Source organism: Giraffa tippelskirchi, chromosome 12 (assembly GCF_054371585.1).
Source record: "Giraffa tippelskirchi isolate mGirTip1 chromosome 12, T2T-mGirTip1v1.2.pri, whole genome shotgun sequence".
Classification (NCBI taxonomy): Eukaryota; Metazoa; Chordata; class Mammalia; order Artiodactyla; family Giraffidae; genus Giraffa; species Giraffa tippelskirchi.
In genome coordinates this window covers 89586538-89610438 of record NC_137286.1, presented here as the reverse complement: position 1 = coordinate 89610438, position 23901 = coordinate 89586538, and the positions used below count along the sequence as shown (strand labels likewise).

The following is a 23901-nucleotide window of genomic DNA, read 5'->3' as shown; positions in this document are numbered from 1 at the left end:
TTGCACAATTTATTTCCAATCTCAGACACTTTTCCAAATGCTAGAATAAATAATTCTTTTATCAGTTCTGGGTTCACAATTTTCCAATCATAATATAAAAACCAATGCCTGATAGACAATTATTTAACATGCCTTCTCCTGTGACTTTCTAACCTGCAAGTGCTAAAATTGCATTCTAAAAGGAGTAGTAGGAAGAAACTCATTTAAATGTAAACTTTGTGCTTGCCTGCATAAGTTTTTTAGGCAAAGCAGACATTCCTATTTGTTTAATCATTGTTCCTGACCTGTCTCAGTGAGGCACTAAATATCAACAGGTTATTGACTAGTAGCTATTAGTGCTATATAATGTAACATTTATCTTGAATTTTCTAACCTTGTAATCCTTTCAAAGGGAAAAACATTACGAATGTCTAAGATTCTTTCGAGTTGTAAATACTGTATTTTTTGATATATTGCTAACAGTTGATAAGTTGGTAACAGGACTCAGTAATACACCATCCGGCCCCTTCTTGCTTCTTTAGTACCATGTCTTACCACCCCCTGCTCTGTGTCCCAACCTTAAGGAGTTAGTTGGAGTTCAGTGAACAGACGATACTAGCACATATCATTGTGCCCTTGAATCTATAATTTCCAGCTCCTGGAAATGCCACTTCTCATAAATCTTACTCTGCTCAGAAATCACATCACCTCCAAAGAATTTTGTGCAAAATCTACCTGGCCCGATTTGAATTAGGTAGCCCTCCTCTGAGATGTCACCACACCCTGTGTACACATCTATTAAACTCTTGGAGACTCCTATTAGTCATGTCCTATGTATGTCTATCTCTTCCACTAGCACCATAAGGACAATGACTGTGAGTTAAATCTCTACACTGACGACACGTAGCACGATGCCTGGCGCATGTTAATCACTCACTGAGTAACTGCTGAATAAATAAGTTAGTTAATTCAAGGACTAGCTACCAACTCAGGTCATAGAATCAGCAATCTAGCTCTCTGATTTCATGTCTTTTGGTCTTGGTAACTGATATTAGGTGTGTCTAAAACACTGCTTCACCATTGAGAACCTGCTCTTCATCATTTAAGCATCCTTTTCTCCACAAGTTACCACAGAAAGCTCTCAGCTGTTCCGTTCTCACTGAAGAGCAAGACATTTGAGGCAAAATGTGAAAAGAAATAGATGGATGGCACACCACTAAGTTAAAACATTTCTACAATATAATCACAGTCATTTCAATCAAAGCTATTTCCAATTAAGTAGCCAAAAGAGGAAATTCCCTGGCAGTCCAGTAGTTAAGACTGGGTGCTTTCACCACTGGGGCCCAGATCTGATCCCTGGTTGAGGAAATGAGATCCTGCAAGTCGCACGGTACAGCCAAGAAAAAAAAATACTCAAAAGGATGCTCCAAAATTCAGTAATGCCAATAATGTTGATGGCATTAATCAAGGCTTCTATGCCTAAAGAAGCATAATAAAGCAAATCAGAATCAAATCAGATTGCAGAAATTTTGTTTAAATATTTAAGGCATTTAGAAGTTCAAAAGCCTACATTTTGATTTTTGAAAAATTTCAGTACAAATCAATTTCTAGTGCAAATGTTAAAATACTGTTTATATATACATTTGAGCATATATTAAAAAGGGTTTTTCTGTTACTATATAAAATTGATTCACCACAATTCTACTTCGGTTCTTTCCTTGAGTGAAAAATATTTAATATACTGTAAAGTAACCTTACAAAATTTAGACAACTCTTCTTCCCTCCCCAAAGTCCCAAAACATATTAACTTTTTATTATGTTTTCTTTCAGATTACCTCTGGAAGTCCATTAGAAGCTACAATTCCAAGAGAATTCATAAAAGGTATAAAATTTTTGAAATAAACATTTTTCACCTGAAAAAGATAAAGTTACAACACGACTATTAAAATTTTTAAAAACTGGCTTTTTAACTGTTTTTTGACTGGTTTTGACTGGTTTTTTGACTGTCACTATTAATACTAGAATGAGTGAACTGACATTTTGATCAATAAGTTACATTCAACTCAGTGTGATGTTTATTTATAATTAATACAATTAGTCACTTTTTAATTTATGTGAGGCAGATTTCAGGTCCTAAAATGGAGGTGCAGGGGGGAGTTGTTAATGAAACGGGATTTACAAGAAGAAAATCCATTGAAACCAATTTCAAAATCCCATATTGAACAAGTGGTGAAAATATCGGAGGCTCAAAAAAATTAAGCAACTTGACCAAAGTTACATAGCTAGGAAGTGACAGAGCTGGAATTGAAACCCAATCTGCCTAGCATCAAAGCCAAGGCTCTTTTAAATTCTCTACACTGCCTCTGATTTCTCCCCAAAGAGTATTTTTGGGTCATTTCATACACATATCAAATTTAATGTATATTGAGTTAATTATTTTAGCACAAATTTAGGAAAAGGACCTGCTTTTATAAGAAAAAAATTTCACATACATATACCTAACAATTCTCTTCAAAACTGAATGAAAATGCTTTGGGACTTACGCAGTTTCATACAACTCCCCCCCATCCTACACTTAACATGGATGATAAAGACTATATTTGGAAAACCTGGAATTGTATCTCTGACTATTCTATACTGACAAACTGTCACAGAATTGTGAGCAACTTACTTTTCTTCATATAACTTCCTTTTCCAACTTAGGAGTCTACATTTGTTAAGGTAGAAATAATTCAATATATGCCTATTAATAAGTTTCTATCTTCCACTTCACAAATAAGCTATAAGAATTAAGCTTCTATAATACTTATTAATACTATTGTTTTCTAATTAATTCCCACTTAACTGGAATAATTATAAGATGGGTAGTTCTATTTAACCAATTAGTATGACTAACCAATAATGATATGACCATAAATATAACTAACCAACAGTTATATAATTATAAATGCTATATGCAAATAATATATTTAAATATATAAAGTATCAAATTAACTAATATAAATTACCAAAGCTATTAATCACCTACACTTTATACGTAACTGTTACATTGTAAATTATGAAAGAATTATTTAAAATAAAAAGGAAAAACATGATTTATTCCTGATTTTTGGCAGTCAATTATATAAGTAGTTCTGAAATCCAGAGATTTAACCACCAGGAATTAGAAAGCTGCCTTTATTTACATTCTTTATTTTGAAGGACTAAGCAGCAGACTGGAGTTAAAAAGAAAAAAATTCAACTACATTTGTCACCTTATTAGTGAAGATAATATGTCATTCTAGAGAAGTAAAACAGTATATGTGTAAAGTTGATACATCTACATGTCTATATTTATATATTTGATGAAATTAACAAAACTCATAGTGCCAAAATTCAGACTTGATAAATCACTCCAATACTTATTAAACTAGATTTTGATATCATACCCCCATTCCTTCCTAGAGTTCACAGAGAAATTTCAAAGATGCAACATTTCATACAGTGAATTGTGGACAATATAACAATCTGTGAGAGAAAGAGCATGGCACAGTGAAAGAAGCACTGGTAGCAGATGTTCCAAAGCACAGACTTTGTTAGTAATCAGCTATCAGTCTCTAGAAGCTTGTCTACTCATTAGTAAAAGCAGGCCGAGTACATTAAGTCTAAGATTCCTTCCAGTTCTAACATTCCAGATTTTATTAACAAGATAAGCAATTCCTGGGTGTTCAATGTATCCTCTACCAGTCACGAACATCTGGTGTGATACTTAGAGTAATTATACAAGACTGAACAGAAATTTGGGCTTCCCTGGTGGCTAGCAATAAAAACCTGCCTGCCAGTCCAGGAGATGCAGGTTCGACCCCTAAGTTGGGAAGATCCCCTGGAGACAGGAATGGCAACCCATTCCAGTATTCTTGCCTGGAGAATCCCATGGACAGAGGAGCCTAGTGGGCTACAGTCCACAGGGTTGCAAAGAGTTGGATACAACTTAGCGACTAAACAACAAGCAGAAATTTAATCTTGGTATCACTGATAAGTAAAATCAAAACAATAGGGTTTTCTTAGCAGCTTACTTTAAAACATTAGGAGTATCAATAACCACAGAAGAATCAAAGAACAAATATATTTGAAAACTACTGCCTTAATCATGTATATTTCAGTGATTCCAGAATGAGGGAGTTATTCTCTTTAAAATCAAAGTAACTGAATATGAAAATTAAACTTTTTCTAAATATTTTGCTACTGCAAAAGAGTTGGTGCTAATTACAAAAAAGCAAGCTCATCATGAAAGAATTATATATTGTTAGGAAGAACTTATATCTAAATCTACTGTAACTATTTTAAAGAAATCATGAAGTTAAATTACCTCATCTATATTACATTCATGTTCTTTACAGAGAACTTCAATAATTCTTGTATCATTTTCTAGTTGTTTTGCTATCCGTGCACTCCTGTTCTGACCTCGCCTTGGTGTTCGAGGTGAACCATTAATAGGTATTACAGCTGTTTCTGTAAAAATGGTAAATTAGATAAGAACAATTGCACATTCCATTGTATAAAATAATGAAGTATTCTAATTATAACTTGGAAGGTCGGAAATAATCTTGGTAACATTCTGCTACTTTTACTTATTAGGCTTCATGAAAAAGCTAACAGCTTCATCTATTTACTGAATATCTACTGTCAATTATATACTGGTGATAGTTTTTGCTATCCCTATTCTCTTCTGCCCCCCGCTGGCCCAAAAAGAAACCTAAAACTCCATAGACAAATATAAAAACGGCAAAGGAAATAGCCAACTTAGAGACTAATTTTACGTGTATTCTACTCAGTCGGCAAGGGGGAAAATGTTTCCTATCTTGAAAGAGTCTTAAAAATGTTAAGTATTATTTATGGATTCACTTTCAAGGTAAAGTATAAAAATAAGTTTTTAAAATTTTAGCAAATACCATACAAATTATGATGATATAAAAAAATAAGCATATAAATAGAATAATGTGACACTAAATTGTGATTTTAGAAAAAAAATCCCCTGGATTATTTTGAGCATTTTCAATTCAAACTGAATGTGGATTGAGCTATTAAAGAGATTACAGATGACTAAGTATAAAAAATATTAACTGCCTCTAGGCCCAACAAGAAACTGAGAGAATAGAGGAACATGTTAGACTATACCATAGGATGCAATCAGTAAAAATTAAACCATGGAAAAGTCAACAGAAAAGACCACCTGATTATTTAATAAATAAATTACAAGAAAAAAAAGAGAAAGATAGATGGAGAAGGAATATTTTAAGTCTTAAAGTCATATCAATCAATCACAAAGTATAGATGTTATTTAGATTCTGATTTAGTCAACCTATAAACATTTTTAATTACTTTTATAAAACAACTGAAAACATGGACATCTACTAGATATTTGGTGGAATTAAGGAATCACTGTATTAACTGGTTTTTGGGTGTGAGAATGGTATTGTCACTATGCTTTTTAAAAAGACTTTATCTTTCAGAGATATATATTGAAATTTATAAAGATGACATGGTATGCAAAAATGTGCTTCAAAATAATATTGCTGGTAGAACCGAGCAGTAGATAGGACTATGAGTTGATCAAAAGTTATATGCTGAGGGCGGGTGATAAATACATGGGGGCTTATAATATGACTTAATTATGTTCACAGAAATTCTTCTTAATAAAAAGCTAATTAAGAGTTTGCTATAGACGTCAATTCGATACTTCATCCTGGTTTCTCCTTTAACATGGCACTTGGAGAATTAAATGAACATCTGAATTATCCAAAAGCACAAAAGCTGTCAACCTAAAATTACATTCTTCATCAACTTATTACAGTTATAACATATTTTTAAAGTGAAGAAAAGGCATATAAAGGAAATTTTTAAAGATTCAGGAAGTTTTTGAATATATTGTTTTGTATTTTTTTCGTTTTGCATGTGGTTTCTGCTAAATGACCTGCCTTTTCTGTCAAATCATGTTCAACACATTTTCAAAATTCTGCTCCAGACTTCATTTTTCCATGAAGTTATTGTTCATGAAGATTAATTAGGCTTCAGCTTTTCAATCACTTCGACAATACTTTGAGACTTACATGTTTTGATCTGTCCTCTATTATTTTTAGTATTATTAATACTTTTATCATTTTAGAAGCAAGGAATCAGTTAAGCTTAAGTTAAGTTTACATTTTTCTATAGTATAACAAGTGTTTTTTTAAATCCTACTCTATATGCCACCAAAAGAAGCAATTTCATTCTAAGAGGAGTATACTTATCTTTGCTTACTGCTATCTGATTATTTCAGTAATAGTTATTATTTAAGTACACTTTCCATCTCATTACCCTCTGAAGCGGATCAATTACAGTTCACATGCCAAAAACCAAAAACCAATCACATAATCATCACAGCATCCAACAAAAAATGCAGTTAGTCTGTTCCCGTAGGATGGGCCACCCTTTCCCATACACTTCAGTTCATATATGTTCCTTGCCTACTGATTTTCTCTTTACTGGGCATGCCCTCCCTGAACTTACCACAACCCTCAAACCCTAACTACTACTCAACACTCAACTCAAATGCCACCACTTCAAAATGGGTCTTCCTCGGTCTTTCTCAGCTGGGAAAACTTTCTCATCTCCTAAACTCCCACATTATTTGCTGTATTTTGACCCAGACAACTTTAACCATATAATCGAAAAACTTGCTTACTTGTCTAATCTCTTCTTCCATATCTTACGCTACTTAAGAGCAGAGGCTATGTCTGATTTCTTTTTTATTATTCTTTTGGCTCTAGAACTATGTTTTGGATCTAGGAGAAGTCAATAAACAAATTTGAATGATGAAGTAGGAGGGGTATAAATTAAAATACTCACTATATGGTTCTTTGAGCAATGCAGGAGGTGAGAGTTTGATAAAATAGTCAAGGACACACAGCATTAATTGAAATGAGATCACCAGATCATCTTCCATTTGTAATACTTGTCCTGAAAACAAAAATGGTCCACATTTTAAGGCAGAGATTGAGATACTAAGTCAGGAAAAATTGTGGACATGAGTGTGTCCATATACTCATGATTCAACAATCACTAGGAGCATGTTAAAAATCATTTTCTATATCCATAGGTATGGTGCAAAAATTTGTTTATAATACACTTAGAAGTTGTAAAGAAATGCCATAGAGGTAAAGAATATCAAGGACCTCTAGTTAAAAATAGTAGAGTGAGGTCAGATCAAAGAATCTCTCTTTCAATACCTAACAAAATGAAAAGAAAAATATGTACTGGTTAAGTGCTAATAACAATACCAAATTTGAGAGATAATGACTCAGAGCATCCTTATCTTTCCCCTCTTTTTACTTAGAGGGAATAGGTATCACTGATGAGAGAAGGGAAAATGGAGGAAGTAAACAACTACAGCAACTCTGACAAACATAAAGACTCCAGTATAATATGCTGAATTAGGGAACAATCTAAATCATAACATACTCCTGTTATAGAAACAGGACAAGCTCCTGTTTTACAGGTCATTCTAACAAAAATCTCTGAACAATGACTCATACCATTCCAGATGAGGTCCCTACTTTCTCCCTCATCCTCTGACTAAAAGTAAGTATAATTTTTTTAAAAAGCCTGCTTTCATATAATAGCTCTTTGGGGAACACAACAAGTCACAGATAAAGTGCAAAGTGAGTGAAGGGAAATGCATTCACACTACATCAAAGAAAACAGAACATCAGGTCAGAGAGGCCCAAAGTCCTAGCAACAAGGTGGATGGAAAGAGGGTGGGAAGCACAGTGGTTATGCAAACATATTAGAGAAAATAAAAAAGAAAATTAAAAAATAGAATCACAATATAAGAAGGGGGAAAACTGGGTAGAGAAGCCCATCTTGAAGATAATCTATCAGAAGAAAATGTCCTGAGTCCTTGCACTGAGAACTCAAAAGAACACGAATTACAAAAATCAAGGAGCTAGACAAGGTAAAGAAAAACTCAAGACCAAGTAAGAATTACAAACATAGTTTAGCTTAAAACAGAAGAAAAGTCTGAAACAAAAACAGTTAAGAAAAAGACCAAAGGTTAAAATAACATTAGAGAAGACAATAAATAGGGAGGACAAAATCAATCTAAGGTAAGATAGTGGATGTTCTCAAAATGTAACAGAGTAATATCTTAAAATGTAGCATGCTAAAATTTCTCTGAAATGAAGAGCAGAATCTTCAGTTTGGAAAAACTAATACAGAAAAATAAAAATCAAGAGACTTCTTATTAATGTATTAAATTTCAAATTTTTTAAAAAAAGGAATTCTTCAAATATTCAAGGAAGAAAATGAGGGAAAAATTAAGCTAGTCTCTGATTCCTCAACAGCAACGTTCAATTCCAGAAAATAGTGTCAGGTGGGGAGGGTGGGGAGGTGACGGGAGAACACCATACAAGAACAGAATGTGTAACCAAGTTGTCCTTCAAGTATAAAAGCTATGGACATGATTCATAAACAGGCCAAACATAGAAAACATGGCACCAAAAAGATTTCTTGAAAAACTCCATGGTAAAATCTAGACAGCTAAGGATAGATCAAAATAAGGAACTGAGAAATGGAGAAGCTATGATATAGGAGTGACAAAAAGCTTAGAATTCATTTAAATACACAAATGAGATAAAACAAGTGTGATAACTATAATTACAGAACAGAATATAAATATAATCTTGGATAATGTAATGATGATAAAAAAAATAAGCAAAGCTGTAAGTAGGCAACAGGAAGGTGACATGAAGAGAGAGGATTCTGTTTTTTCAGAGCAGATTAATATATATCGCTTTAACTTAAAACACAAAGTTATATAAAATAAAGATTCTAACCTCTTCATGTTTTCATAATGCTTTTTCATAATGTTAGAGAAATATTTTAGGAAATAATATTGCTTAAGAGATAAAACATTCAGATAAATTTAAGCAATTCCTTCCATTTCTGTTTATTTTCTTCTATAAAATTGAAGTAAAATTAATTTTTATTTTAAATAGCACAATATGATCTTATTTTTAGAAAATTATATCTGTTTGTGAATGCACTCATCCACCCATCTATTTTATCAGAATGTCATTCCAGATGTATTTTGTGCATACAATCACATAATTTTGATGATTATTTTAGGTGGGTTCTGGGTAATTTTTCCATTTTTCTTTGCATTTCACTGCATTATTGAATTCTTTATCATGAGTATACATCATTTTTATAAAAACGGTAACATTATTCTTAAAAATAATGTTTTTCCAGTGGTCACATATGGATGTGAGAGTTGGACTACAAAGAAAGCTGAGGATTGAAGAATTGATGCTTTTGAACTGTGGTGTTGGAGAAGACTCTTGAGGGTCCCTTTGACTGCAAGGAGATCTAACCAGTCCATCCTAAAGGAGATCAGTCCTGGGTGTTCATTGGAAGGACTGATGTTGAAGCTGAAACTCCAATACTTTGGTCACCTGATGCGAAGAGCTGACTCATTGGAAAAGACCCTGATGCTGGGAAAGATTGAGGGCAGGAGGAGAAGGTGATGACAGAGGATGAGATGGTTGGATGGCATCACCGACTCAATGGACATGAGTTTGGGTGGACTCCGGGAGTTGGTGATGGACAGGGAGGCCTGGCGTGCTGCGGTTTGTGGGATCGCAAGGAGTTGGACACGACTGACCGACTGAACTAAACTGGACTATTCTTAAAAATAGGAAAGTAGGAAAGAATGAAAAAATATTAGAAAAAGAAGTGAAATGAGACATTTCCAAGGTCGCCTCCAGTACCAGAATTATGAATTTGCTAACAGTTAAAAAAATCACAAGAATTGGAGGTAAGGAGGAACAACATTGAACTGAATTAAAATTTTGAGCTTATTCAAAAGAAGTATCAGTTATTACTTTTGAAATATTAGCATGTAACAATGACTTTACCTTTAGCTAATAAAAATGTGATCCAAGAAACTTTTAGCACCAACATAGAATTTATTTCAGTAGATATCCTAGTAAACAGAAAAAAAATTAGTTTTGCAAATATACCTTTTTTTCCCCCATTTTTCACAATTATAGACTAGAGTTAACTGCATAATAGAATACAGTCCATTTTAAATGCACAATTTACACATGAATTCAATTTTATCTCAATTTAGTTCATGTTTTTACCAAGTTATTTATATCTTCCCACAGAGTAGTATACCTTTTTTAAAGAAAATACTGAATGCCTTCTATTGTAATCTAAAAAGATGCACAGGAAATGGTATAATATGACATACTTGGTTTCCAATTGATTATTTTCTGCTGTTTTCTAATTAAAGTCAATTTTATGTAAGCAGAAAATATAGAGGTTTGGGTGACTCTACCAGTTTAACACTATGCCCTCATAAACTTTAAATCATTCACTTGTTGGAATTAACAAATGGAATTAGATTAATTGAGTTAAATAATAAATACACAATTTCTCTTTGTATCAATTGTCTTTGGTATCATTACTTCAGTGGGGTAGAAAATCTCATATATTACTCATTATGTTTCTGAAGAAAAACTGTAGAGCTCTTACAATGGTATACTGCTGGAACATGTACTATACATTTAAAAAGACTATTTGGAAATTTTAATATAGACATTCATGTTTATTCTTACACAAAAACTATGCTTTGAGTCTTAGTTGATAAAATGGCTGTAATACACTCTCAATAAAGATTCTGTCAATGAAGTAGCATTTTTCTCAGAGTTGGTAAAAAAAACTGCTCTGAATCAACTTCTCCCTTTAGTTTCCAATTAGTTCTCCCTTATAGTAAAAGGCAAGTATTTCACACCACTTTCTTTGTGAAAAGATAAATAATCTACACAGGGCTTAAATCTATGACCTTAATTTATGAAGTAGTGTGGAATAAGCAATCAAACCAACCCTGAAATTATCAATGTGTTTGGGATTATTTCATATATTAAAAAACCCAAAAAGTGAAAAATAACATGCTCTGAGGTACTTACGAACTGCTGGGTTGGGTCAAATATATAAGCTCACATGTCCTGAAAGGAAGAAATAATTATGTTAACATCATGACTTTTTTAAAAGTTACTTTTTAAATTTTTTCATAATTTAGAAGTCAATTTTATAATGCTTTCTTCATCTTATTTTAAGAAGGATACTTTTTTTAAGTGCAGCATTATAAAACAAAGTTAAAGTTGATGTTTCCAATTTACGACATTTCACAAATCCCTGTAATATCTAGTTACAAAATGACTAGAGTCCATGTGTGCATTTGTAACTTGGAATACATTCTGTAATTGAATCTTGATCTGGTTAGAATCTCACACCAGGTCATAAAAGCCTATTTAATAAAGCCTTGCTGAAATAACACAACTGAAAAGGACTACTTAACTGAAACCTACTTATTTAGGACAGTGACTTCTGGAATGGTGGGTAGAGTAAGGATCTTTACAGACCTGTTCCCTAAAATAATAACTATAATTGGTAAAAACTATTTCTGAAAAACCATTTAAAGTCTCTGGAAATTTTTCTAAGGGCATACAACAAAAAAGGGAATGTAGCTTTAAGAAAATCGAACAAATCTTGATAAGAACAATGAGTCTGAGGAATTCAATGCAAAACTCATGTCTTCCTCCTCTCCAGCCCAGCATAGGGAAGCTCTATGCCTGGCAGGTGTAGCCAAGACACAGGGCTCCTCTCTCTCCAGCTCTCAGCCTGGAACTCTCTCTGGGGAGAGCAGGCTATCAGTGTTTCTCATCACCAACAGGTCTATGTTGCAGAAGGTCTAGCCCAGGCAAGAAGAGCTGAGTGGTCTGGGGCTCCTGTCCTCCACTTTGCACCCACTCATAGGGTAGAGTTTTATTCCAGGCACACAGCACATCAAAATGCTGATTTGTCTTGTCTCAACTGGCTCACAGGACAGAGGTTCCAGCCAAGAAAGGTGATCTGGGAAGACTAGGGCTATTGTCTCTTCTCAGCACCCTACTCTTAAAGCAGAGGTATCACTGCAAGAGAAAAGACCACTATCATCTTGCTCTCCTAACCAGTGGCACAGAAGTGGCACCTAGGGGAGAAGCAGGTCTTAAGAACATAGAGCCTTGAGCTCTTCCTAGGGGAATTAACTTCACGCAGAATGGCGTGGGGGTGCTCAAGAATAACAGCACGGTTGAAGGCAGTGCAGATTTTGGTAGAAGCAGATAAAAGAGAAAACCAATGGATCTTATGAGAGCAAAAAGCTAAATTCTAGATCACTGAGGGGAGAACCAGGGAAAGAAACAGCTAAGAATAACTCTCCTGACATCAAAGTCTACTCCTGCAAAGGGAGCCAAATTTAATTGGATTAAACTGTGAAGCAATTTGTGACTCAGAGCGTTGTCAAAAACAAGAAAGTAATCAGCAATAAATGAGGTAACAATTAAGTGTGATATTAACAGAGGCAGTTAGCTTAATAACAGGGGGAAAGATGGTTAAAGAGAAAAAAACCACTGTCAGCTCAGTGACTGTGTACCTGTCCAAGGCTACACTGAGGAGCAAATCAGAGGTAACACACTGGGAGAAAAGACTTCACTGAAATAGTACCTTCCATCTCATGGATATGCCTGTTCTGGACATATCATATCATATAAGTATGTGGCCTTTTGTATCTGGTATCTTTCACTTAGCTTAACGTTTTCAAGGTTCATCCACACTGTAGCATGTATCAGTACTTTATTCCGTTTTATGGCTGAATAGTATTCTACCATATGGATATGCATGTCAGTTGCTCAGTCATGTCTGACTCTTTGCAATACCAAGGACTGTAGCCTGCCAGGCTCCTCCAGGCAGGAATACTGGAGTGGATTGCCGTTTCCTTCTCCAGATCTTCCCGGCCCAAGGATAGAACCCAGGTCTCCTGCATTGCAGGCAGATTCTTTACCATCTGAGCCGCCAGGGAAGCCCCCTAACCATATGGATAGTTCACATTTTGTTTATCCTTTCGTCAGCTGATGGATATTTGGGGTGTTTCCACTTTTTGGCTAATACAAATAATGCAGCCATGAACACCTGTACACAAGTTTATGGATGAATGATACATGTCAAAATTTGATGTTTTGGGATACATGAGTTAAACAAAATGCTAAAATTCATTTCACTTGTTTATACTTGTCATGCAGCTACTATTTAAAATATGTGACTTGCATTTTTATATTTCTATGTGACAGCACTAATGTAGTTAGTAATAGCTTTAAAAGTTACTGTTTATTAAGCATTTAGTATGTGCTAGGACGGAGAAGGAAATGGCAACCCACTCCAGTGGTCTTGCCTGGAGAATCCCAGGGATGGGGGAGCCTGGTGGGCTGCCGTCTATGGGGTCGCACAGAGTCGGACACGACTGAAGCGACTTAGCAGCAGCAGCAGCATGTGCTAGGAGGTGCTGCTGCTGCTAAGTCGCTTCAGTCGTGTCCGACTCTGTGCGACCCCATAGATGGCAGCCCATCAGGCTCCCCCGTCCCTGGGATTTTCCGGGCAAGAACACTGCTAGGATGTGAGCTAACCAGTAATATTGTCTTACTTAATTCTTACAATTACTCTGCAAGGAGAGCATTATTAGCTATATCTTACAGATTGAAACTGAGGTTTAAAGATGTTAAGTATCTTTCTCTAGCTTACAAAATCGGTAAATGACAAAATTAATATTCATATCTAGATCTGTTTAGCTTTTTAAAAGTTATCCTAATCACTACAGCACATGGCTATATACATACATACAGTGAACCCAGAAATAAACAGGCTTTGACAGGCCTGTTTATTTGTCCATATGTCCACGAGTCAGATACAACTGAGTGATTTTCACTTTTGGTATCATAGCTAATTTTCCCAACAGTTCTTCAGAAGAAGGTACATATAAGATAGAAAAAAAATCCTGATTCACTTCAAGACCAATAAACATTAAATTATCTCATATAACTAGTCAATAAAAATTTCAAATCCCTTTAACAAAGGCCTGAGTGATCTTTCACAGGCCAAATCAAACTATGTCATTTCCTAGCTTAAAGTCAATGACTCCATTACCTGCTGGGCAAAGTTCAAGCTCACTATCAATCTCATCCCCTCCTACCTTTTAGCCATTAGCAATATCCAAAGTACTTTATGGTACTGCTTTGGCTTTGTACACATGCTGATCACTCTGCCCAGGATGCTCAGTCCCAGTCTCCACATATTTTGCTTGGCGATTTTCTAATTTTCCTTTAAACTCTACTCAGACATTGCCTTCTTCTACAGTTTTTTCACCCCATAATTATTCTTATTACCTTAAAAATACACAGTATTGTTACCCACTACATAATTTCTGCTTCTTACAAACAACCCTCTACAAAAGGACATCAAACAATTACTGCATTAAATTTTATTATAATTGATTTATCTACTGTAAACTTCTCGATGATCACAGTATCATATGATTTCACATTCCGAGCATCTAACACAAAGTGGTTGAAGTGAAGTCGCTCAGTCGCATCTGACTCTGTGCAACCCTATGACCAGCAGCCCACCAGGCTCCTTTGTCCACAGGATTCTCTAGGCAAGAATACTGGAGTGGGATGCCATTTCCTTCTCCTTGCTAGCGTGTGAGATGAGTGCAATTGTACAGTAGTTTGAGCATTCTTTGGCATTGCCTTTCCTAGGGATTGGAATGAAAACTGACCTTTTCCAGTCCTGTGGCCACTGCTGAGTTTTCCAAATTTGTTGGCATATTGAGTGAACCACTTTCACAGCATCATCTTTTAGGATGTGAAATAGTTCAACTAGAATTCCATCACCTCTACTAGCTTTGTTCCTAGTGATGCTTCCTAAGGCCAAGTTAACTTCACATTCCAGGATGTCTGGCTCTAGGTGAGTGATCACACCATCGTGATTATTTGGGTCGTGAAAATCTTTTTTGTACAGTTCTTCTGTGTATTCTTGCCACCTCTTCTTAATATCTTCTACTTCTGTTAGGTCCATACCATTTCTGTCCTTTATCGAGCCCATCTTTGCATGAAATGTCCCCTTGGTATCTCTAATTTTCTTGAGGAGATCTCTCGTCTTTCCCATTCTATTTTTTCCTCTATTTCTTTCCACTGATCACTGAGGAAGGCTTTCTTATCTCTCCTTGCTATTCTTTGGAACTCTGCATTCAGATGGGAATATCTTTCCTTTTCTCCTTTGCTTTTCGCTTCTCTTCTTTTCACAGCTATTTGTAAGGCCTCCTCAGACAACCGTTTTGCTTTTTGGCATTTCTTTTTCTTGGGGATGGTCTTAATCCCTGTCTCCTGTACAATATCACAAACCTCCGGCCATAGTTCATCAGGCACTCTATCAGATCTAGTCCCTTAAATCTATTTCTCACTTCCACTGTATAATCATAAGGGATTTGATTTAGGTCATACCTGAATGGTCTAGTGGTTTTCCCTACTTTCTTCAATTTAAGTCTGAATTTGGCAATAAGGGGTTCATGATCTGAGCCACAGTCAGCTCCCGGTCTTGTTTTTGCTGACTGTATAGAGCTTCTCCATCTTTGGCTGCAAAGGGTATAATCAATCTGATTTCGGTGTTGACCATCTGGTGATGTCCACGTGTAGAGTCTTCTCTTGTGTTGTTGGAAGAGGGTGTTTGCTATGATCAGTGTATTCTCTTGGCAGAACTCTATTAGCCTTTGCCCTGCTTCATTCTGTCCTCCAAGGCCAAATTTGCCTATTACTCCAGGTGTTTCTTGACTTCCTACTTTTGCATTCCAGTCCCCTATAATAAAAAGGACATCTTTTGGGGGTGTTAATTCTAGAAGGTCTTTTAGGTCTTCATAGAAACGTTCAAGTTCAGCTTCTTCAGCATTACTGGTCTGGGCATAGACTTGGATTACAGCAATATTGAATGGTTTGCCTTGGAAACGAACAGAGATTCTGTCATTTTTGAGATTGCATCCAAGTACTGCATTTCGGACTCTTTTGTTGACTATGATGGCTACTCCATTTCTTCCAAGGGATCCTTGCCCACACTAGTAGATATAATGGTCATCAGAGTTAAATTCACCCATTCCAGTCCATCTTAGTTCGCTGATTTCTAAAATGTCGACATTCACTCTTGGCATCTCCTGTTTGATCACTTCCAATTTGCACTGATTCATGAACCTAACATTCCAGGTTCCTATGCAATATTGCTCTTTATAGCATCAGACCTTGCTTCCATCACCAGCCACATCCGTAACTGGGTGTTGTTTTTGCTTTGGCTCTGTCGCTTCATTCTTTCTGGAGTAAGGTCACCACTAGGAAGAATCTTAAATTTAGATCACTCTTCCATTCATAACTATAAGTCTTCTGGCAGAGAAGGCTAAAGTGGAAACGAAGTTCATTAAAACAAGTGAAACATGAATAAAACAAATAATTTTGGAAGAAACATTCATCCATCCTGGATGAATGTATATGACTGGACAAATAAGAAAGTCAAGACTATTAAGGGGACAAATCTAAGGTGCAATACTTAACAACTTGACTAAGTATGTAACAGTTCCCAGATGGAATCTAATTATGAACAATGACACAAAAAAGCAGGGTGCAATCCTAATAAAATTTGTACTTTACCTTTCTAATTTGCTGTAGAGTGCACACAACACATTATACTTCTTCAACAGTCTTGACATAGCATTATCAACTTTGGTACTAGTATCAATTTCTTTTAGTAAATCAAAGAATTTATAGACACTACAAAGGAAAGAATAGAAAAAAGTGAATCCACAACTTAAGAAATTCATTTTTTCATTTTCAAAGCATAGACATTTCAATTCAAAAGGCCTGTTAGCTCTGTACCAAATCACTATTATATCCTTTGGAAGGAACTGGTTTTTGCATTTTACTAGAATTTAAAGGGAAAAAAAAATCAACTAGTCTTCAACCTATATCCTTGTATCTATACACCTAAGCCTACATCTATTTATCAACAAGAGCACAAAAAAATAAGGGTTATTACGGACATACACAAATATTTAGTTCTATATCTAGCTATATGTTTTAAAAATCCTAAGTTCATATCCATTTATCCAACACAAAAACTACCCGTTTCATTCTAATGTTTTCCTTTATATATTTATAAATCTTCTTTGACAGTGAGAAACCTGGGATCCACTTATCTCTAACTTACTCATTTAATCAATCCCCCTGTAACTACCAAGCTACCCACTCCTCCATGGTGGCACTTTCCTCTCCTGCTCGGACTGACCCCCCCACCCTTAACTGCCCTCACTCCTCCACGTAGGGATCTGACTGCTCATCCCAGACAGCTCTTACCTCACATGTGCTGTGACTCCCTACACCAGCTGCCCACACACCTGCTCGGTCTGCCCTTACACACCAAGCAGCCCATGTCAAGAAGCCCCCCACACCCTTGAGGGATGACCTCCTCATCCCACTTTGGCTCTAACACCCTTCTCAGGGAGCCATGGCTCTTGCTCATCACAGATGCACACACCTTCTCTCTTTACCCCACCAATGGTTTTAGGGGAAGGAAAAAGGAAATAGCTGGTAGCTCAGATGGTAGAGTTTGCCTACAACACAGGAGACCTGGGTTTGATTCCTGGATCGGGAGGATTCCCTGGAGAAGGAAAGGCAATCCACTTTAGTGTTCTTGCCTGGGAAATCCCACGGACAGAGGAGCTTGGCAGGCTACGGTCCATGGGGTCATAAAGAGTCAAACATGACTGAGAGACTAACACTAATAATTTTTATTTCACAGGAAAGGAAAGGAACTCGAGACTTAATAAGGATAGCAATCTATTTCAAGTCATATACCTTGTAAAATATACCCAGTCTATCTTAACCCAAATATTGATTCTCTTTCCAATCCTCTGAGGTCACTAAAACATTTGCTGATGTAAAAATTTACTTCAGATTGTTTTCAGTTATATAAAACCTATTTTGGTTTAGTGATTTTATTTAATAAAGTTAAACTTTGAAATCTCTGAGAGGTAAACAACTTCTAATTTAATCAGTTAAATATGAACATAGAAGGTCTTTGTTTCTGCATTTTATTTAAGGTAGTAAGAAAGAGTTAACTAAAACGTGAAACAATTTTATGTCATTTACACAAAACACCAATTATGTTTAACTCTAGATGGCTTTATCCAAGAAGAAACATACTACTTATTTTTTTGGTAAAATTATTTACTGTTAGATATTGTAAATATACTGCAAAAGAAATGGCTAGAAGAAATGACCAGAAGGCTTCTCTTGAGTTGTTGGAAACAATTAGTAAACTCTCTTTAGGCTTATAAACTCAATACAGACATTAAGTAATTACAGGGGCAAATATTATAATAGATACTTAACTGAACACACAGTCTCAAAAGATATGTAACTACAACATCTATTATATTACAAGTCTTGAACTTTAATAAATCAACTAAATTCCTTGAAGATGGACTCACACTACTTTTACAAGGTTTTAATATATAATAAGCCCATTTAATAAATCTGCCTATTTTGTTCACTTTATCAACAGCTACAATTACGAAAGTTAACATAGTGAGAGATACAGTGAAGATTTTCCCAGGACACAGACTGCTACATTTTAAAGAAAGTGCAGCATGAAGACACTAAGGGCCCCAACAGAGTAGGAGAGTTCACTAGTTGACCCAAGTCCTCCAGGTTTTAGTTAATTTTGGCATTTCCCACCTATTCCCTGAAGTCTATTAAAATGATAGTTCAGGAATAGTTGGTTTTTTTTTTTTTTAATGGCAGAGGTCTATATTAATGCAAGAAACTTTACCTGGTTTCAATGTTTTTCTGTAGCTCAGTGAAAGTGAATGGCATCTCATCTAAGTCAACTGCTGCAATAAAGATACAGATTCCCCACAGTTCCTTTTTCTTTTGAACATAACCTTCCTGAGAACAAAACAAAACATAACAAAAAGGTTCCAATAATTCATTAAATCATTTACACACAAAAGCTGTGTTAAAACTGTATTCTATGCAATTTTTTTCTTATCGAGCATAACAAAATAAATTTGTTCCTAAGTCTTTATGAGAGCATTTAATTCTAGGCTAGTACAAACTAGTTACAAAATTAGTAACTAAATTTTATATTGTAAAGCAAAAAAAATTACCAGCAAGGTCAAAAAGTTAAATTACAACTTTCTATAAGAAACCTAGAAGCCAGTCAGTTCTCTGAGGTAAACATTTTTAGTTCTCAATAACACACCATCATCCAAGCCAAGGTGAAAGATTTTACTTCATAACAAATTTTTAAAAAACAAGCCCATTTTCTCACTTGATTATCCTCCTTTTGCTCTAATTCACTTGTTCTTTTACCAATCTATTGATTCAAGTATTTTTTAACCTTATGAAATTTATATCTCCCAGTGCCCTAACTGCCTTCCTTGTAAAATGGGAATAATAATACTTACCTTACTTTGTAAGAATTAAATGAGACTTTATATAAAGCCCTTATCACAATGCCTAGCATTTAATTAGTACTCAGTGAAGGACAGCTATCATTATCATTAGAATATTTTTTCATTATCATTAGAATACTTTTTCCGCTAAAAATATATCTTTATTTAAATATGTGTTTTATAGGTAAAATTGAATTAAATTGAAAACAAAAGAAATAACAAATTATCTAATGTTCTATCAAACAGCTGGAACTACTTGCTTACTCTTAATTGTAGAGTACAGTGGAGCTGAAAAGTATGTGATGCAATTTTATATTGTTTTGAAATCTCAATTACATAAGAGTTTTAGGAAAAATAATTATTCTAGATTATGAAATTTTAGGGATAATACAAAGCTTATCACTGCTGCTGCTGCTGCTAAGTCGCTTCAGTTGTGGCCGACTCTGTGCAACCCCACAGACAGCAGCCCACCAGGCTCCCCCATCCCTGGGATTCTCCAGGCAAGAACACTGGAGTGGGTTGCCATTTCCTCCTCCAATGCGTGAAAGTGAAAAGTGAAAGTGAAGTCGCTCAGTCGTGTCCGACTCTCAGCGACCCCATGGACTGTGGCCTACCAGGCTCCTCTGTCCATGGGATTTTCCAGGCAAGAGGACTGGAATGGGGTGCCATTGCCTTCTCCAATCCAACTCTAAACTTTTCCTTAATTTTAAAAATTATATCTTTATCGTCATACAGTTTTATCTCTTCCAATTTGTTTTTTTAGTATCTTCTAAAATTTGACGTATCTAATGATTTTTAAAGAAATAATCATTATGCAACTATCGCAGTTTTGTCACTTTGGGGATACAGTAATGAAAACAGAAACAAAAAAAAAATTCCCTGTCTCCCTGGGAGTTATACTTCTATTTAAGTTAAAAACATGAATTTTTGTGTCAAACATTCAAGACTTTGAACACTTACTCTAGTTGTATAACTGTGACAACTGATTCAATCTAATTAAACCTCAGTTTTTACTATAATAGAAATGATAACAGTATCCTATCTGGATCACTATGAAATTTAACAGTGAGGATGCTCTTAAGTAATCAGCACAGTGCCAGGCATCACACTCATTGAATAATAATTAGCAGCAGCACTATTATCAGCACTCATTCCTCTACATCATCTGTCTCAAAAACTGTCCACAACCAAATCTTCTCCACACCAAAAATATTCATCCTTGGGAATGCTGAGGAATACTGGAGTTTTGTGTGTGTGAGAAATCATTTTTATTGACTTCTAGTCCCTGGTAATCACTGATCTGATTTCAATTCCTTCTCTAGAATGTCATACAAATGGAATTATATAGGCTGTAGCCTTTCTTGTCTGGCTTCTTTCACTTAGCATAATGCTTCTGAGAACTCATCCATATTGTTGTACCTATTAGTATTTATTCTTTTTATTTGTTGAGTAGCACTCCATTGAATGAATATACCATATTTGTTTATCTATTCCAATAGCTGAATACACTGCTATGAATAAGGTTACTAACCCTAGCCTTAAACATTCAACTACAGATCTTTAAGCGGATGCATATTTTCATTTCTCTTGGGTGAATACCTCATTGGGGAATTCTAAGTTCTATACTAAATGTAAGTTTAAGTTTGTAAGAAACTGGTAAACTGTTTTCCAATGTGGCTGTAATACTTTGCATCCCCACCAGCTACAAATGAGAGTTCCAGCTTCTTCACATCCTCACCAGCACTCAGTTTCTCTTGGTCTGTTTTCCAGTCATCCTAGTAGGTGTGTAGCGGTACATTTTCCCAAGGACTAATAACATTGAGTATTTTTTCAAATCTCACTTAGCATCTGGATCTCTTCTTTTGCCAATTTTCTATTCAGTTGTTTGTCTTATAAAGTTGTTCAGAGTTACTTAAACATCCTGGATTCAAATTCCTTAACAGGTATGTGTTTTGCAAAAATCTTCAACTGATCTGTAGCTTTTCATTTTCTTAAATAGTGTATTTCAAAGGGCATACGTTTTTAATTTTGATGGAGCTCAATTTATTACTTTGTTTTATAGATCATGCCCTTGCTGTTACTACCCATGAAATCTTTGTTTAATCCAAGGTCACAAAGATTTTCTCCTTGGTCATCTTCTGGAAGTTTATATCAATGCTTCATTTGAATTAATTTTTATGATTGGTGCAACATAGGGACTAAAGTTCATTTTTTGCATACGGATGTCAAACTGCTCCAGTATCATTTGTTGAGAGGAATATCCTTTCTCCATTGAACTACCTTAGCACCTCTGTGTGCAAACACTGACACATGTGTGAATTCTATTTTCTGATTCTCTGTTCTGTTCCACTGACCTACTTGTCTTTCTTTCCACCAATACTACAATGACTTGATTACTACAGCTCTGTTTTGTTCTTTTTTTAGTTCAGTTTGATTCAAGACTTTGAAATCCGTAAACGACATTTGATTCAGTTCTCACTGTGCAGATTAAGAAACTGAAGATTAGAGTGTGCAGACTTGCCCAACACAGCCTGTCAATGCCACAGACCTATAAAGCCCAAGTTTCCTAACACTCAAATTAGTCTTCTTCCCTTTATTTAAGAATGAGATGGATGAAACTGGAGCCCATTATACAGAGTGAAGTAAGCCAGAAAGAAAAACAACAATACAGTATACTAATGCATATATATGGAATTTGAAAGATGGTAACGATAACCCTATATGCGAGACAGAATAAGAGACACAGATGCATAGAACAATTTTATGGACTCTGAGGGAGAAGGTGAGGGTGGGACGTTCTGGGAGAATAGCATTGAAACATGTATATTATCACATGTGAAACAGAACACCATTCCATGTTCGATGCATGAGACAAGGGCTCAGGGCCGGGGTAATGGGATGACCCAGAGGGATGGGATGGGGAGGGAGGTGGGTGGGGGGTCCAGGAAGGGGAACACATGTAAACCCATGGCTGATTCATGTCAATGTATGGCAAAAACTATTACAATATTGTAAAGTAATTAGCCCCCAACTAAAATAAATAAATTTATTAAAAAAAAAAAGAATATTTTCTTACTACATTTCTACACTGATTTCCTAACATTTTCACTATTGAAATCTTTAATCTCACTACCCCACTAAGAGTCCTGTACTCTTAACTATTTTACTGTTTTGTACTCTTCATTTCTATTTTGTTGAGAAGGTTAGAGAATCACAGTTCCAAAGGCCTCAACATGTTTCTCCACATCAAATAATTTCTAATCGCCATGTACTCCAGTCTGACTGCCAGTGTCCCTGATTCTATCATCAGGTCCCTCTTCTCTTCTGACTTTGACAAATGAACATCCTCCTCCACTCTTAAATCAGTAAATCTACTCTCTCACTTCTTCCCACTTTGGATCACCTCCTTCAAGACCTAGTTTATTAATTCCTCCCTCTGTCTTACATAATTTATCTTACAGTTCTTTCTAAACACGTGCTTCTGTTTAGCTACAAACAAGCTTGTGCTGTGCTGGGCTAGGTCACTCAGTTGTGTCTGACTCTTTGGGACCCCATGGGCTGTAGCCCTCCAGGCTCCTCTGTCCATGGGACTTCTCCAGGCAAGAATACTGGAGTGGGTTGCCATGCCCTCCTCCAGGGGATCTTCCCAACCCAGGTTGCTCCTGCATTGCAGGCAGATTCTTTACCATCTGACCCACCAGGGAAATCCAAGAATACTGGAGTGGGTAGCCTATCCCTTCCCCAGGGGATCTTTCTGATCCAGGAATTGAACCGAGGTCTCCTGCATTGCACTCAGACTCTTTACCAGCCAAACTACCAGGGAAGTCCCACAAACAAGCTTACATCACTTAAAAAAAAAAAAAAGCTATCCCTCTACCTCTGGACTTTATCAAGCTACTGTTCGAACCACACATACAAACCTCTCACTATTCACACACATACTCACCAGACACACTCTCCCAGTACACACCTACTGCATCCACTGAACACATACTTCTCCTATATAAGTGCTATTCTACTGTCTAAGTCTCGAAAAGATCTCTCTCTAAATTGAATAGCCTTTTCTTTGGTTTCATCTACAAAGACCTCTATACAACATCCGACACCACTGAAATGAAACTTTTCCCCTTAGCTTTTCAAACACAGTTAACATCCTCATTCTCTTTTTTATCTCTACCAACTTTTTCAGAGTTTCCTAATTCCAAAGACTTTTCTCCATCACCTTCTTTTTTCCTCTTCCGACTGCAGTTTCATCCACTTCTATAGCATCCCCAACTCCTCAATACAGATGTTTCATATAACTCATCCTGCTTTCCAGCCCTCGCTGCTGTCTCAAGATCTAGGCCCTATTTTCCAATGGCAATTACAACCCAAAATTTGTAACTGATTTGTTTCCTCAAAAATTTAGTTGAGAATTATGTAACGGGCTTGGAATAGCACCTTTGAAACAGTGAAAACAGAGGAAAAGCAATTTTTACTCAGCCAAAAGAATCACAAAAAAATAAATGAAAGAAGAAAAAAATGAGGAAAGGATA

At 35.7% G+C, this 23901-nt stretch overlaps 1 protein-coding gene across 8 annotated transcripts in view; it reads right to left on the bottom strand.

The window, feature by feature from the left end:
* The window catches only part of RB1 (RB transcriptional corepressor 1), a 117641-nt gene that overhangs the window by 69598 nt on the left and 24142 nt on the right, over positions 1-23901 (bottom strand). For 5 of the 8 annotated variants that reach the window (XR_014070574.1, XM_081547448.1, XM_081547449.1 and 2 more), the window contains 7 exons: positions 18742-18857; positions 16563-16682; positions 10968-11006; positions 9912-9979; positions 6847-6957; positions 4328-4470; positions 1815-1892 (listed from right to left, as the gene is read on the bottom strand). Coding sequence is in view for 7 of the 8 variants with exons in the window: in XM_081547448.1 (XP_081403574.1) it covers positions 1815-1892; positions 4328-4470; positions 6847-6957; positions 9912-9979; positions 10968-11006; positions 16563-16682; positions 18742-18857 (675 nt within the window). In the remaining variant the exon portion in view is untranslated. The remainder of the gene's footprint in view (positions 1-1814; positions 1893-4327; positions 4471-6846; positions 6958-9911; positions 9980-10967; positions 11007-16562; positions 16683-18741; positions 18858-23901) is intronic. The other 3 variants (XM_081547450.1, XM_081547453.1, XM_081547452.1) reach the window with 3 other exon arrangements.